Here is a 16,323-nt window from a genome sequence, read left to right as displayed (position 1 = left end):
CCATATTTTCGGTGTTCAAATTTTTCGGGTCGGTCGTTGTTCAGGTCGGGTCGAGGCGAAGAACATAATAAAAAACAATATCATAATAAAACTTTCTTTTCAATCATCACTACCTGAACGGGTCAAAATGGGCCGGGTTGACACATAAACACTTTGTTTTCCCTTTCTTAAACATTTTTGAGATAGAACCTAGATCCACCCTTTCATAAGCATGTGTTGAAAACCATTAACTTAAACTAGTGAAAAATAAAACTGATATTTTAAAGTGTTTGAATGTTTCTAAAGAAAACCATGCATAAAGTTGAAAACAATGATATGTATTTTAGAGGTGTTTGAATGTTTCCAAAGTTATCATTGCAACATTAGCAATCAAATGATTGATTAACACTAAAAATTAACACAAAAAACCAAAAACTGAGCCTTGTAAGACTTGAACCCATGACCTTTCAAAGATAAACTAAGGGACTTTCCACCAGACCACATCAACATTAATAGTATGGGTTCCAAGTATTAAATCTTATGGGGTCCTCAAAAAATTTAATATACCGCTTCTAATAAATTTTTAAAAAACATTGGTGTCCCGGGACCCCGATCCACACTATGTGGGTCCGCCCCTGGATGCGGCTGTATATTTGAGACGACGGCCATAGGTTGTAAGTGGCTAGAATAACAAGAGTTCTTGATTTGATTTATAGACGAAAAAGATAAAAACTTAACACAATAATACAATATACAGACTCGCGTATCATAAAAACGCAACATAAAAACAGAAAGAACAAACCTTGACCATGGTGGCCGCATCATCTACTTGCGTAGATCTTAAAACACCATTCAACTGCTCTCGTCTGTTCTCGTGTTGATGAAGTTCAACACCACAAAGATACATTTTAATGTAAAAGGTATGGTTTTTGTATATAAGATAGTTTCTCCAAGCATACAGACGGATAATGCCGGTCAACGGGATGACGGAAGAGCGCGCCAGTTGTCAGCGAGAGTGAGAGCACGTTCTCGAGAAGATGGTGAGAGTTGTTGAAGTATAACATTCTTCACATGAACAGCCCCTGTCTCACCACCACGACCCGCAAGTTCCAAGTACACTACAGCCTTCATCATCTGCCCTTCCTGTTAATCAAGTACAACAGTCTCATTATTAGCCTGTAAAAAAAACAGTTTCAAAAACACGCAAAACGGTCAGAACTGTAAAACGAGCTGCTAGCAAGCTACTCGAGATCGGAATGATAAAAGCTTGAAAAAAGCCGAGCTTTTTCGAGTTCGAGCCAAGTCCAGGCCTCAAATAAAGCTCGTTTAGGCTTGTCGAGCCTTGTGTATTTTTAAGTTTTACCTCTTTTGGATTTTAATGTATTAGCTTCACACTACACAGCCGAGCTCGAGCCTAACTTTGGCTTGCTTTAAGGTATTACACAAGCTTGACTCGAGCTTGGGCTCGTTTAAGATTTCTCTCTAAAAATATAAAAATAATTAAAAACGTATATAAATTAACTAACAAATAATAAAAATCCGAGCCCAAGCTTAAACAACAACTCACGAGCCGAGCTCGATATTTGGAAAAAGAGCTTGAAACGAGCCATGCTCGATCTCTTGTAAGTCAAAACGAGCCGAGCTCGAGCTGAACTTTGGCTTGGTTTAAGATACTACACAAGCTTGACTCAAGCATGGGCTAGTTTAAGATTTCTCTCTAAATATATAAAAATAATTAAAAACGTATATAAATTAACTAACAAATAATAAAGATCTGAGCCCAAGCTTAAATAACGGTTCACGAGCCGAACTCGAGATTTGGAAAAAGAGCTCGAAATGAGTCATGCTCGATCTCTTGTAAGTCAAAACGAGCCGAGCTCGAGCCTAGTTGAGCTCATGCTTGGCTTGGCTCGATAACACCCCTAGCTAGAACACAAATCAGACAAAAGTCTTTTACCTTTTTATGAGTTTTGCATTTAAAGAATTGTCAAACATTTTTTTAACCTCATGGCGTAGGAGAATGTATAGTACTTTACAAAGGCAGTGTTGACTTTTTTCCAAAGTAATATAAAATATTGAAGTATTATTTATTTGTAGTAGTAATTACCGAAAAAAGGGTGAGCCCATGCTCAAACTGAGCTTTATTATGTCCATGATCAGCAGCAAGCTTCATCCATTTTCTTGATTGTCTGTGGTTTTGCATAAAACCCTTGCCTAAAGAGTAACATAATGATACATTATACATAGCGCGCACATATCCACCCCCTGCAGCCCGTAAATACCATTTCGCCTGTTAAAAACATACAAAACAATATAAATTCAACTTCCTTCTAGAAATTAAGAACATGTCAGTTTTCAAGCCAGAGAAATTAGACTTTTTTTATAACAAAGACATTGATCATGCAAATATATTAAGTATACAGTATTGATCATGCATACATATGAAGTATACAGTATTACCATATAGCATCTTACCGCTTCTGACAGATTCTGGTCTGTTCCGATCCCCCTATGCAAACAAAGGGCAAGCTGGTACTGTCCACGAACATAGCCAGCAACAGAAGCTTGATATAACCATTTAACTGCCTCCTTCACGTTTGGCGGTTCAGCTGCATTTGTTGAAATGAAACATGTCAAAATTTATAGCTCTAAAATTTAACCCTTTGATAGAAAATGAAGATAACTATTTGAAAATAATGGAAAAAACACAAAGACTTGTGGCATTGTTGTGCGTGTGTGATCAATTATATTTTTGTTGGTTATCCTCTAGCTCAACTACTAGAAAACCAAGTGATAATTATGGGATAGCAGAAAGCCAGGTCCATTTTAATTGCATATGCACTGCTACTAAAACACCCTAATTTCTTATGATTTCCCAGACCCTAATCCCTAATACAGAAGAATATAGAAATCAAATCATGAAGCCATGAACAAAGCAGAATAGGCACATGAACACTCATATGCTATTATTTGTTGCGTGTGTGATCATGTATCATTAATCATTACATTTTGTTATCCACAAGCTCAACAACTAGAAAACCCAAGTAGTAGCTTCAAGATAGCAAATATTACAGTACAACTAATCTAAGCATATACATGTGAATTTAAACCCCTTACTTCTTATGATTGCCAAAAGACTAATCCATAATACACAAGAATATAACAACCAACCCATGAGCAAAGCCTATTAAGCACCTTGATGTTTGTGTTATTAGTTGTGTGTGTGTGTGTGTGTAATAATTTGTCTATTTGCATGGTTATCCACAAATTGCCATTAGAAAACCCATATAATACTGATGATATCTCATGAAATTTAATACAATTAACCTAATTGCATACACAGTGGTTTATCTGAGCTTGAGCCTCAGATAAAACGCATTTAGTTATTGAGCCGGAGCTCCAGCTTTGTACATCTCGTTTAGATTTACAAGGGCTCGATCTCAGCTCATTTCAATATTCTTTTCTGAAGCTCGAGGTCGTGAGTCCTATTTTCAAGCACGAGCTCAGCTCGTTTATTATTCATTAACGAATTTATATACATTTATAATTATTTTTATAATTTTAAGAAAAAAAAAAACTTAAAATGAGCCAAAGCTCGGTTTAAGCTGGTTGTGTGGTGTGAAATTAATAGATAGAAGTCAACTTAAAAATACACAAGCCTCATTATCGTTACCTTGAAGATATGAAATCCCCAAATTGCACTGTCCAGCCGGATCCCCAAGCTCAGCAGCTCTCCTATACAAAGCCACACCTTCCTCTTTCTTCCCCATCTCCCAATACACCAGCCCTGCATCTAGCAGTGTTCAGTATACAGACTCAAAAAACTCGAAGCTCAATTTACTAACCAGATTTTAAATATATGAAGTGAAGATGGAAGCACCCACATACACAAACACATACGCACGCATATATATATGAAACATGCTCTAATGATTTAATCATATTTCTAGTTTGAATCCAAACCTAATCTAATTCAAATTGAATTCGAATCCAACTTCAAAATATCAAAATTCAAATAACTCAATTCCGATATTCGAATCGATTTGCCAAACAACCACTACCTGCATCCACCATGGCGAGCGTAGATCCACGCGTGATACCTTTCAAAAACGAATCCAATGCCTTCTGTAAGCTCACCTTCACATACACACACACACACATATATACATATACATCTAAACACCAGCATCAAAAACTCAAAATTCAAATAACTCAATTCCGATATTCGAAACTCAATTCACTAAACACCACTACATGCATCCACCATAGCGAGCGTAGATTATGTGTGTGTGAAACAGGCTTCTAATGATTTAAATCATATTTCTAATTCTAATTCTAATTAAATTCTAATCCAACTTCAAAATATCAAATAATTCAATTCAATTCACTAAACAAACCACTACCTGCATCCACCATCGCAAGCGTCGATCCACGCGCCGCGCCTTTCAAAAACGAGTCCAACGCCTTCTCTAAACTCACCTTCACTCCACCACGCCCATGCTTAAACCTCTTCCCCCACCTTAAAAACAACATCGCCTCACGCAACGGCCGTAATCCATCTCTCCACGCCTTACACACTAACGACGCCGTTTGCAAATTCGGTAAGCTGAAGTTCGCAGCTATCTTCGTCAGCACGTCGTTCGGTAACGCCGCGAAGTCGCGGTAGTGACTGTCCGTACGACGTGAGGATGATGATGACGTCATCGATGACGGTGTGCGGAATTGACGGTTTGAAGGTTTTCGAGACGGAATTTTTACCGGAAACGGGATGGTGGAGAAGTGAGAGGTTTCCGACCGGTGCGGCCAGGTCCGGTCGGTGGTCATGGTTGGTGGAACCCTAATTTGTGGTGGCGTGAGGTGGTGGTAGCTGGGAGAAAGAGTTGACGGTTACGGAGGAGACGGTTGTAATAATAATAATAATAATAATAATAATAATAATAATAATAAGTGGGTGAGGGAGTGATGCGTGATGGGAGGGACAATTGGACAAAGGGGGGTTTAAATGTTTGGGGAAGTTCTTAAAATGTGTGATATAAAAGTTAATCGGGCGGTGGGATGAAAACTAGTGATTAGGGTGGATTAATCGGATCATAGTTAAACGAATAATTTTTTGTTTTATATATACGTTGTACACATACATATTTTTATATATAATTTTTAGTTTTGTACGTACACACGTATTTTGACCAAAAATTGGTTAGAATCTCACTGAAAACCAGTGTCATGACTAGGCATTACTTAATCGCTAGTCCTCATTTCCGTAATTAATTTTGGGCTAGTCAGCCAATTAATCGGTTTCGACCAAATCAACGTTTTTCGGTGAGATTCCAACCAAAATCAGCGCTTTCCCACGAGATTCCGATTAAAATCAGCGGTTTCATGCGAGATTACAGTCAATTTCCGGCTAAAATATGTTTGTGTATATATAAAACTGAAAATTACATATAAAAATGTGTGCGTGTATATATAAACCTGAAAAATATACATTAAAGTCAGATTCGATTAATTCTGATTAATCGCTAGTCCTCATCCCACCCCACCGCCCGACTAGCGAGTTTTACAACACTGCTAAAAACCACTGATTTTAGGTGAAGTCTCGCTAGAAACCACAAATTTTGGCCATACGCGCGTCACAAAAACCGATTAAGCCCAACTAATCTTGATTTTGGCCGGATTTGACCAGTACATATTAGCCTAAAATTAATCAGTGAAGTGGAGACTAGCGATTAATCGGGGATTAATCGGGATTTTTGCAACAGTGCTCATAAATCAAGAGTTCCAGAAATGCCATGTAGCCATCCTCGTCGTCGTCTAACTAAAAGCTGGCCTCAAACAGGTTGTCACAAACAAGTTTGGTGAACAAAACAGGTTGTCCAAACGAGTTTGTTGAAGAAACAAGTCATTTATATGAATTTTGTTGAAAAAATAGGTAGTCCATTGAGTTATTGATAACACATTGTACTTATTATTGGTCATATAAACAAACCCGTTGGTTCGTCTTAAAAATATGTCGATAACGACGTGTTTGAAAGGGATGTTTTTAATACTCTTGATTTGTAAGGACATAGATGGAATCTTATTAACGTAAAAGAGACCTTCCACGAATTTTCCCTTAACTGATTAATTTAATATTTTGATTAGTCAAGAGAATATATTATACTGTTTCAAGAGAAAGAATATTAGTAAATAGTAATGTCGTTATCATAAGTTTATGCTATATTATTGTCTAGTTACACTATTAATATTTGACTTTTATTAGCTTGACGTAATATTCCCAAACCCTTGATAATGCTTTTACTTTAATAATTAGACATTTTGTTTTATACCAAAAGCAAACTTGTCTTATGATAGTTTCATATCTTTCTTTATATGTTATATGTGTTTATGAGTTTGAGTCTCGTCTAAAACAATTTGCTTAAGGTTAGATTATGGGTTGTCACCAACTCACCATGATCTGTTCTTTGGGAAGAAAAGAGTGATTCCAAGAGTTCGGGTCTTTGTTATTAAGAAAAAATAGTTTGTTTCATAAACCTTTTCGACCTATGTAGATAATATGGTTTTCGGTGGTTTCTTGATGAAGTTATGGGACGTCTATGTCGAATGCTTGCTATTTCAGTGTACAACTAAATCAGCTTATAGTGTTTTCACCATTTTCATAACACATAAAAGCAACAGGAATCATAAAAGATCGATTTCATATTTGTGGATTATTTTTTTAAACCAGTACGTTTGTCTTTTCATAATTTTTAAATATTGTTTTTATTTCTATATTTATTTTATACTTTTTTATGCGATGAGAAGCATATGTGGTTTCCATATGAACACCCTCAAGAATTCCCCTTTTGTTTTCATTTTCTTAAAGTTTTTTATATAAATCATTAGCGGTTACTGAAATATTTACAAGTCTGTCAACAGTTGTCAGAACATTTTGTACCACGAAGAGACATTTTAATTCCAAATTGACACGTTGCATCACACTAATGGTTTCATACAAACATCGTCAGGTGGCCGACATTCATGCACGAAAAGGAAAAAATAAAAGTTTATCTGATGGGAGTTGAAATTCAATGTTTATTTTAAAGTTTTTACCATCTTATGTTATTTTTATGGAATTTTCATACTTGGAAAATCTAATTTTCTTCTTCTTTATGAAATTAGCCTCCACAATACTATATAGTACATCATAATATTCAAAGAATGCCATTAAAAAAAACAAATTTTGAAGTACTTTGGAAGCTAATAGCTATTCAACATATAGATTTAAAACCAATTAAAGTATATATACACACAATAAACTATAGCTTAAAATGTGAAGTTTTACCTAACCACATATAGTTTATCATATCTAATTTGTAGTTGATGTACTCTTGTTTGTAGTTTAGTACCTCCTTAGTTTTCTATTTAGATGTTCTCTTGTAGGGCCGGGCCGATAGTAATACAATAATACATTGTGTGGGACGGAGTAAGGACCCTTATCCGCCTCTACAAGTCGTCCAACAGAAAAAAAATATTTAAGTCTTAATAACAAATTATAAGTCATCCGATGACCAATTTCTTGCTTACGTGTCATTTCTTTCTAATACGTACGAGTGCAAATGAGTCGAGCCGCTCATGAGCTACTCGAGATCATATCGATAAAAGGCTCGAGAAAAGCCAAACCTTATTAAGCCCGAGCCTCAAATAAAGCACATGTGGTTATCAATCTAGAGCTCGAGCCTTGTATGGGAAGATTGTTTAGCCTCATTGAGCTTTAACGTGCCTAATATATCTATTTTCAACTTCTATGTACTAACTTCACACAACACAGCAGAGCTTTAGCCAAAGCTTATTTGGCTTGTTTAAGGCCCTGAACACGAGCTCAAGCTGAGCTAAGGCGCGTAAAGATTTTTCTCATAATATATAAAGATGATAAAAATGTTACTAAACAAGCCGAGCCTGAGCAAAGCTCGAGCTTCAAAAAACGACTCACAAGGCAAGCTTTAGCTTTATAAAAAGAGCTTGAAACAAGCAGAGCTCATGCTCCAGCTCTTGTAAGTCAAAACAAGCCGCGTTTGGTCAAGCTCCTGTTAATGAGGTAGATTACGACTAAAATACCAAAACTAATTTACCAAGTAGCCCATTTCAAAAAGTATATTTAACGAGCCAAGACACCATTGAAACCCACTTTCCGATATAAACACTACTTTTTAATAAACCAAGTATCGAGTATAACGGTACAAGTGTAAAACTACCAAATTAATGCCATAAAAAGTGATTAATACACGATAAAGAAACCAGAACTTGGTTAATAAAGGATGTGAATAACATACTTGAGGGAGTACACATCAACAGATAATACGAAACGTTGAAAGTTGAGTAACAATAATAACAAGTAGCCGATAACAAGTTCGGGTGAGCTATACACGCATATATATAATATACCGATAAAACATGCACAACTTACATCCTCGAGTACCCTGAATAGCCTTCATATTGATCCATGAATGCATCATTGAATTTCTTGAAACTGTCCATAATTGCAGGCATGTCCTCCTCAGCTGGCAAGATAGTTGTCCTCAAGTGGAAAACCCTAATTTTTTAATAAATATTATTATTATTATTATTATTATTATTATTGTAACAACATAGTTTAATAATCATAAATTCATAATGAATGGATTAACAGTTACAAAAAGCAGGGGTGTGCGTGGTGCAGTTCAGTGCGGTTTTTGGCTAAAACCAAACCGAAAACCAAAAACTTCGGTTTTTAGAGTTTTTGAAACCGTTCGGCTTCGGTTTTTTCGGTTTTCGTTTTGGTTTCGGTTTTTTCGGTTTTTGTCATTTGAGCTTGAAAGTTTTAGGCCGAAAAAAAAGTTGGCAAAAAATAATGAACTTAGGTATAAATAATTTTGTTAATTGTAAAATAATTGACTATTATACATTTGATAAAAAATATTGGAGTTACATATTTATTAAATTCTTATAAATTACTTAATAAAAAATTAGGAATTTGGTTCGGTTCGGTTCGGTTTTTTCGGTTTTTATTACATGCAAAACCAAAACCGAACCATTAGTGCGGTATTTACAAAAACATAAAACCAAACCGTCGGTTTATGTTTCGGTTTGGTTTTTTCGGTCTTTTCGGTTTCGGATCGGTTTTTTTCGGGTTATTGCACACCCCTAACAAAAAGTAGCTTACCCTTCCTTTTGACCAAACCCTGAACCGGGGACGGTTGAAATGCCGGTGGCTTCTAGGAGCTTCAGGCAGTAGAAAACATCGGGAACCTTTCCGGCTTGTTTTGCAGCTTCGATTGCTTTTGGAGGCAATTTAACTTGTGGAAATGAATACATAGCACCTAATTCACAATTTCACATAACCAAAAAAAATAATTTTTTTAAAATTTAAAAAAGATTGATTTAAGAAAAATATATGGGTATAAAGAGCCGAGTCGAGCCCGAACTCCACTAGGCTTGTTTGGATTTACGAGAGCTAGAGCTCGGTTCGTGAGTCGTTTTTTAAGCTCGATCTCAGCTCGGCTCGTTGTTTTATAATTAATCCATATACATTTTTAATAATTTTATATGTTGAGAAAAACCTCAAACGAGCCTAAGCTTGGCTCAACGAGCCAAAGCTCTGTGTGTGCAGTGTGAACTTAATACGTAGGAGCCCAAAAGAGTTATCACATAATTATACACAAGGCTCAAGCTCGGGCTCGATAACCAAAAGAGTTTTATTTGAGGCCCGGCTCGTTTCGAGCTTTTTATTGATCCAGTCTCGAGTGGCTCGACTCGCTTGCAACCGTAGAAAGATAAGATGGGTAGTTATTTAAGAAAATGGCTTACCTTCTGTGAAATTACAAACAATATTTTTGCAACTGTTGAATCCATCTGTCATCATGTGAGCTCTCTTCCTTAACGATTCAAGGATGCCCGTGCTGCATTAATTTACCAAAAAAAAATGACTAAAATACCCTCCAACGACAATAATAGATTAATTCCAAACCAAAGTAACGCCAATGGGGTATAAAAGTAATTGTTGCAAACTTTAAGACAACTAAATCTCTAACATACCCTTTGATATTGACAACATAATGTTGTATCCAGAGTATTATTTAACTATGGAATGACTAATATAACCTTTAAGGATGACAAAAAAGTGATTATATAGATCAAAATATAAATGATCAGTTCATACCTCTCTCTAATATACTGGGCATATGAGATATCACCAGGTTGTGGAGGGCTAACCATGCATCCCATCTATAATGAGTTTAAAAATGATTAATTTAGGAATAATATTAAAACTTATCAATTATATTATTAAAATTCAACTTACAAATATCTGCCCGGGAACATTGGGACTGAGTGAAATCGATGCAACTTTGTATATCTCATCAACCGACTGTAACATCAGATTAAACATTCAGTAAGATACTCATATTGTCTATTTGTCTTACGCTAATCAGTATTTTATTTGAAAATAAATATTTAATTTAAGAACTAAACCTCCGGAGGAATGTTTGTCATCTCAAAGTAACCACCACGTTGTCCGCATTCACCTAAGAAACCTTTTGACACGGTGTGGAACGAAACAAGCTGGAGTTCTTTGCTAATTGGTCCGCCCATGTCCAGCAACACCTTCAAAGTGCAACATATATTAAGATTAAAAAAATCCAAATATCAAAAACTAACAGGAATTAATAATAATTACCTTTCGGGAACTGATAAACGGGCGTTCATCCTGATAAACGTTTTGCTGATAAACTTCATCTCCAAGCAAGACCAAATTCTCTTGGTAACAAAATCTCAGTATTTCCTTCAGATTATCGATGCTAAGACATTGTCCGGTTGGGTTTCCAGGGTTTATAATCACCATTGCCCTTACCTAATCATAATGAATTAATTATAAACTTAAAACATCAAAACACATTCTAATCCCTAATGACAAATGTAATAAATTGGGTAAATAACTGAAAACTTACGGTTATTCCTTTGTAACGTGCTTCTGCGACTGATTGGCGTAGGTTGTTGATATCTAGACCCCAATTAGCATTTTCTTCAAGGAAATATGGTACAAGTGAACCACCAAACAGAGAGATTGCAGCTGAGTATAGTGGATACTGAGGGACTGGAACCAGAATCTAAAAAAAAAAGACAAAGAACTAAAATTTTAAAACATGAAAATTGGAGCTATGTAAAAGCATATATACAAAGTTAAGCAGATATACCTAATCATGACTCTTTTTAGACTTCTAATGAATATGATATGAAGAAAAACAAAATAGAATAGACATAAGGAGACACATTCTCCCGTATCAGACTTCTAATTGAAAAAATCAACTACAACCATATGGTTTTTCTTTATTGATAACTCTTTTGAGTCTTTTCTCAAACTCATCAAGTTTAGCTACCTAACGAGTTTCATTCAATCCTAACATATTCTTTTAGAATGTGTAGTCAAGAAAGGAGGATATAAGATATTTATGTATTGTAAATGCATTGTAAGTTGTGATTGCTAATAACAATTATGTGGTTATTTACATAAACAAACGTACCCAATAAAATCCCACTCATAGTAAACGCCTAGAAAAGGGTTGAGCCGGTGTTCGAACTCAGGCCTCCTTGTGGTTATTTACATATTAAAATAACTCTTAGTTTTTTTAGCAAAAGATAGCATTTTTGGACATGAAACTACATACCCCATCACCTTGACCACGGATAACTGTTTGCAAGATCTGCATCACTCCTTTACTAGCACCATCAGTGAGATATATGAGTTCTGGATCACTGTCACCAATTACACAAATGAATCTTAGTTTTGGTGCAAAACACGAATTCATAATTTAAAATAAAAAGCTTAAAAAAGGTACAAAGTTTTTTAAAATTATATGTTTATGACCTTGGATATCCATCACGCCTGCCAATGAATTCAGCAACTTCTTTCCTTATTCCAGGAAGACCACGGGAATCACTATAAGCACCTAACGAATCAATAAGACATCGTTTATTAATAACTTTTCTAATACAAAAGGTTATAAGAAAAATAGAACATCTATAAGTTATTAAAAGGGTGTGTTTAAAAAATACCTAGACCCCCTGATGTGTAAGAAAGGTATAGTTTTGCTTTTGCAATTGCATCAGCTGGGAATATGAGCCCGACATTTGGATCATCAAGAAGAAATGGAGCCTGGCAAAGAGCAACCACCTGCAACAATGTATATTTTTGATTTATTAGATATATGAAATTTGTGTCAAAAAATATATTTTAATTAGCAATATAAAAATTTACCAGAAAACTTTAAGTATCACAAACCTGACGAGGGAATGTTAGAGGTTTCTGTCCCAAAGCATGAGGATTGCCCACATTGGTGAAGATAATCTGTAAAAAAATATTAAGCTATTTAAAAAAAATGGTTTTATCGACATTTCAGGTAGAACATTAAATATCCTAACATTTTATTACATTTCAGGTTATAAGTAACTGTGTTATTTACTGTAGAATGAGTAAAATGTGATATTTTTAGTGTTTTTAAAGGGTAAAATTAATATTATAATATTTAGAAGAATATATATGAAACTTTGAACTTTTAGAAGTTTATATTTGAAATAGTCCTTATATTACATGGTGTGAGGAGAAAGAAGATAATTGTGGGGCCCATTTCACTTAATGTGAGGACTGAATGAGAGTATGAGGCCCACAAAATATAAGAATACAAATTGAAGTAAGCATCATCAACAAAGAACATAAAGGCCCCTAAAAGTTTAACTGGTATAATAACTTGCTTTATCACATATTAAACAATAACATATACTCCATATACAGCATAAAAGCCCCCAAAAGTTGTAATTTGGGTTGATTTAGAAAGTAAATACCTTCTTCCCATCAGTTACACTATTCATAGTAAATAGTAATTTTTATAGGCAAATTGCTGAGCCAAGAAAATGCTTTGTGTTTGATTTTGTTTTCTTGTTTCTTGCAACTAAAGGGCCAACAAATGATTGTCAATAACTAACGCGCAGACAAATACTTAAGCTAAATGAATAAAACTAATAACTAACTAACTAACTAACTAACCTTCTTGCCTTCCTTTTGAAGCTCAGAAGCACGAAGATACAGCTCACCCCTTACAGCATACTGGGCTTTCTTCACATTTTCATTAATCTGATCATAGTCCAATGCCTTGCGCGACATGATTCTTGGTTAAATCACTAGTGATTATAAACCAGTTGTTAGTCTGAAATTGTTTAAAAATCAGTTGGTGCACGTATGTTAGAAGTTACATAAGCACGCATATTTCATCATCAACCAATTTATGGCATACCGAATAATACTCGACTGACAAGTGTCCAACACGAATCCAGAAGTATCCACGTTACATAGAAATACATCATAGTTCTCAACTTTGACTTTTAGTATACTTAGATAGATACACCTTGACTTTTCATTAATTCAGTCAGTCAGCCTAATTTTCAACTTTCAATTTCAGAAAATAGCAGTGTGTTGTAAAAATCACAATTAGTCACCGATTAATCATTGATTAATCGCTATGCTACCGATATCTGGTCCAATTCAGTCAAAATTGGCCAAAATCAGTAAAATTCATATTAATCCAATCCGATTTATAAGCTTGGAAAATAATATATAAAATTTTGAAAACTTGTGTGTATAACTTTGAAAATTTACATATAAATTCCAATCCGATTAATTCCTATTAATTACCGCTCTACTAGCGCCTAGCGAGTTCTACAACACTGCTTGTATCTAAAAACTACTAAGTTTGACTTCAAAACACGAAGTGTGTTTCACTGTTACAACAAATCGACGATTAATACTCAATTAGCCCAAATTCAATCACAATTTGCCTTAATTCAACCTCTAAACAACACAACAAAAGTTTCGTAAACCGATCAGATTCACGAAGCTAAAAACACAGAGTCGTTACACTACACGACAATATTCACGCGTCTGAATTCAATTGAAGCAATATAAACAACGGCAACTCATAACGATTACACAATCAAACATAATAAGTTTCTGACACAGTATTGATATTAGCTTTTAAATTTTGTTGCAGAGTGGAACTTTAACGTACAAATTAAAAAAGGAGCGTGCTAACTGTTCGAATCAAGTAGTGTAATTATATATACAAGTAGTGTAACTATGTAATTACATCGTAGTGTAATTACACTACACTATAATTACACTATGTTGTATATACAATTACACTACTTGATTCGAACAGTTAGCACGCCGCTTTTTTAATTTGCACGTTAACGTTCCGCTTTGCAACGAAATTTAAAAGCTAATATCAGCACTGTATCAGAAAACTTATTATGTTTGACTAATTGACTATTACAACAAACCGATGATCAATACTCAATTAGCTCAAATTCGATTATATTATATTCTACCTAAACCGATAGTATTCACGAAGCTAAAAACACATAGTCATTACACACTTACACTACACGACAAACTCAACGCATCTGAAACAAATTGAAGTAATATAAGCAACCGCAACTCATAACGATTACACAATCATAGTGTTACGATCATCATGATCATCAATTTATCATCAATTTAAGATCTACAGTACCTCAATTGAAGCAATAGATTGAGTCCGATTGACGAATTCGGGTTCTGATGAAACCCTAGGAGATGAACTGAACTGAACGAGTGTGAAATGAGTATACGTATAATAATAAAAAGATGATGGAGTGTGGTGACGTGGCAAAATATTATAACAAGAAGAGTGTGAGCCACTGAATGGGAGTAAGTTGGATGGATTATTATTTGGGGGTTTACTTGTTTTGGGATAAATGATAAGATAACTATAATACTGTGGTGTGAGTTGAAAGTATGAAAATATGGTTCATATTGGTTCTCACCATCTTCAATCTTGTTACATTGTCGTTTACTTTGAAGTTTTGTAGCAAATATTGCCATTGTCTAATAATGGTAAGTGGACAAAGATGTGTATACTTTTTAGATGAGAGACAAGAGATTATTATCAAACATAAAAGTGGAATGGAATGAATTGGAGTGGAGTCATGTGTTTATCAAGTTATGAGTGAGTGGTTCTTGTTAGGTCATTTTAATCTTACTAGACTATATGGATGATGATTGGAATTTACTTATAAACTAAATGATATATATATTGATACTAGAGGATCTTTAAGGCTTTGTTATCATGATGGGTTCAGACTTTTAAAGGGCAAGTTCGAGGCAACGCCCTCAGGTTGATTCTTTGTGGGGTTTAACATGTAACTCTAGGACAGTGTCACGCTGGAAATGATCTTTGAAAGTTAATGCCATTCGGTAGTAAACTAAAGGTAGGTAGTCAGGTTGAATATAGATAGTGATTTTGAACTTCATTAATGAATTGAAGGTCGGTAGAGATTTGGAACTTCGGTAGTTTTTGGGATTGCTACTGGATTATAGGTTTTGATACCGAATGGAACTACAACAGTTACACCCAAGTTTTCGTAACTGTTTATGTAATATTGCGACTTTTTCACTCTAGCCTTTGTCTATTAGATACATGTATACGAAAATTAATTTGTCTAATTTCATAATTGAATTTCACAAATCATAACTTCTCGTTCTTGGTAGATGTTATGAAAACCTGATATCGAAAACCAGTATAGTAATAATTTGGTTTGGTTCAATTTCAATTTTCAACGAATGATTTGTGTTTCCAGATGTATACATCTATAATTGGCATATACACCTACTCGATTTTTTGTAATATCGGGCTGTTTAGATGTGTTAAGACTCAGGGGTGGATCTTTGTGTTGATCAGGCCGGGCTGTGGCCCACCTAGTTTTTTTTCGCTCAGCAATGTAATTTTTTGTGAAAAATTAAAAAAGATATATATATATATATATATAGGTTGAGTCCGGCTCACCCAAATTATTATTCAAGACCTTCCGGTCCACCTATATTACGTGTTTAAGATCCGGCTATGACCGACTGTTATAAGAGTGGAACATCAATACATTATGGGCCTTGTGAAAATCTACCATCACATGGGCCTGAATTATTCCTAGGAATAGGATTGAATTTGAACATAATTGGATTGGGTGGAGATATGGGCTCAAACTTATGGGCCGTTATATTAATCTATTGTAAGTTTGTAACCCAAAACATTCATGTGTTCTGTTCATGAGCAAAATATAAACAAAATGTTTGAACGTTTTAACGTATCTTTTTGTTAACATGTCTTAAAACAAAATGTTTGAACGTTTTAGCATAGGTATAGTGTTAAAATCTTGTCACAAAAACGGTCACCTGACTCCATTGCCTTTAAGGGGGTTCGCCTGGCCTCTTACTAAATATGTTATAAGTCACAATTTATGTCAGGT

At 34.9% G+C, this 16,323-nt stretch overlaps 2 protein-coding genes across 5 annotated transcripts; both read right to left on the bottom strand.

Annotated features, from left to right (window-relative positions):
* Positions 1 to 667: 667 nt before the first annotated feature.
* LOC143573055 (F-box protein At1g70590-like) lies at positions 668 to 4,896 on the bottom strand. Its single transcript, XM_077058035.1, has 5 exons — positions 4,383 to 4,896; positions 3,653 to 3,766; positions 2,455 to 2,588; positions 2,087 to 2,269; positions 668 to 1,122 (listed from the first exon to the last, which is right to left on the bottom strand). Exons 1-5 carry the CDS (start codon positions 4,801 to 4,803, stop codon positions 955 to 957), a joined length of 1,020 nt encoding a protein of 339 aa, XP_076914150.1. The 5' UTR covers positions 4,804 to 4,896; the 3' UTR covers positions 668 to 954.
* Positions 4,897 to 8,244: 3,348 nt separating this feature from the next.
* On the bottom strand, positions 8,245 to 14,765 carry LOC143573071 (glutamate--glyoxylate aminotransferase 2). 4 transcript variants are annotated; one of them, XM_077058053.1, is made up of 14 exons: positions 14,556 to 14,765; positions 13,034 to 13,193; positions 12,272 to 12,337; positions 12,046 to 12,163; positions 11,858 to 11,939; positions 11,658 to 11,745; positions 10,941 to 11,099; positions 10,670 to 10,843; positions 10,465 to 10,596; positions 10,295 to 10,360; positions 10,154 to 10,218; positions 9,802 to 9,893; positions 9,158 to 9,314; positions 8,245 to 8,548 (listed from the first exon to the last, which is right to left on the bottom strand). In XM_077058053.1, exons 2-14 carry the CDS (start codon positions 13,148 to 13,150, stop codon positions 8,419 to 8,421), a joined length of 1,446 nt encoding a protein of 481 aa, XP_076914168.1. In that variant the 5' UTR covers positions 13,151 to 13,193; positions 14,556 to 14,765; the 3' UTR covers positions 8,245 to 8,418. The 4 variants fall into 4 exon arrangements, with proteins under 4 accessions (XP_076914168.1, XP_076914166.1, XP_076914169.1 ...); XM_077058051.1 differs by having other exon boundaries at positions 13,034 to 13,167; XM_077058054.1 differs by having other exon boundaries at positions 13,034 to 13,195; positions 14,559 to 14,765.
* Between the last annotated feature and the right edge of the window lie 1,558 nt (positions 14,766 to 16,323).

Source organism: Bidens hawaiensis, unplaced genomic scaffold (assembly GCF_021521415.1).
Source record: "Bidens hawaiensis isolate Kalapana, Puna unplaced genomic scaffold, B.hawaiensis_p1.1 tig00026193_1, whole genome shotgun sequence".
Lineage (NCBI taxonomy): Eukaryota > Viridiplantae > Streptophyta > Magnoliopsida > Asterales > Asteraceae > Bidens > Bidens hawaiensis.
This window is presented reverse-complemented; position numbering and strand designations above follow the sequence as displayed.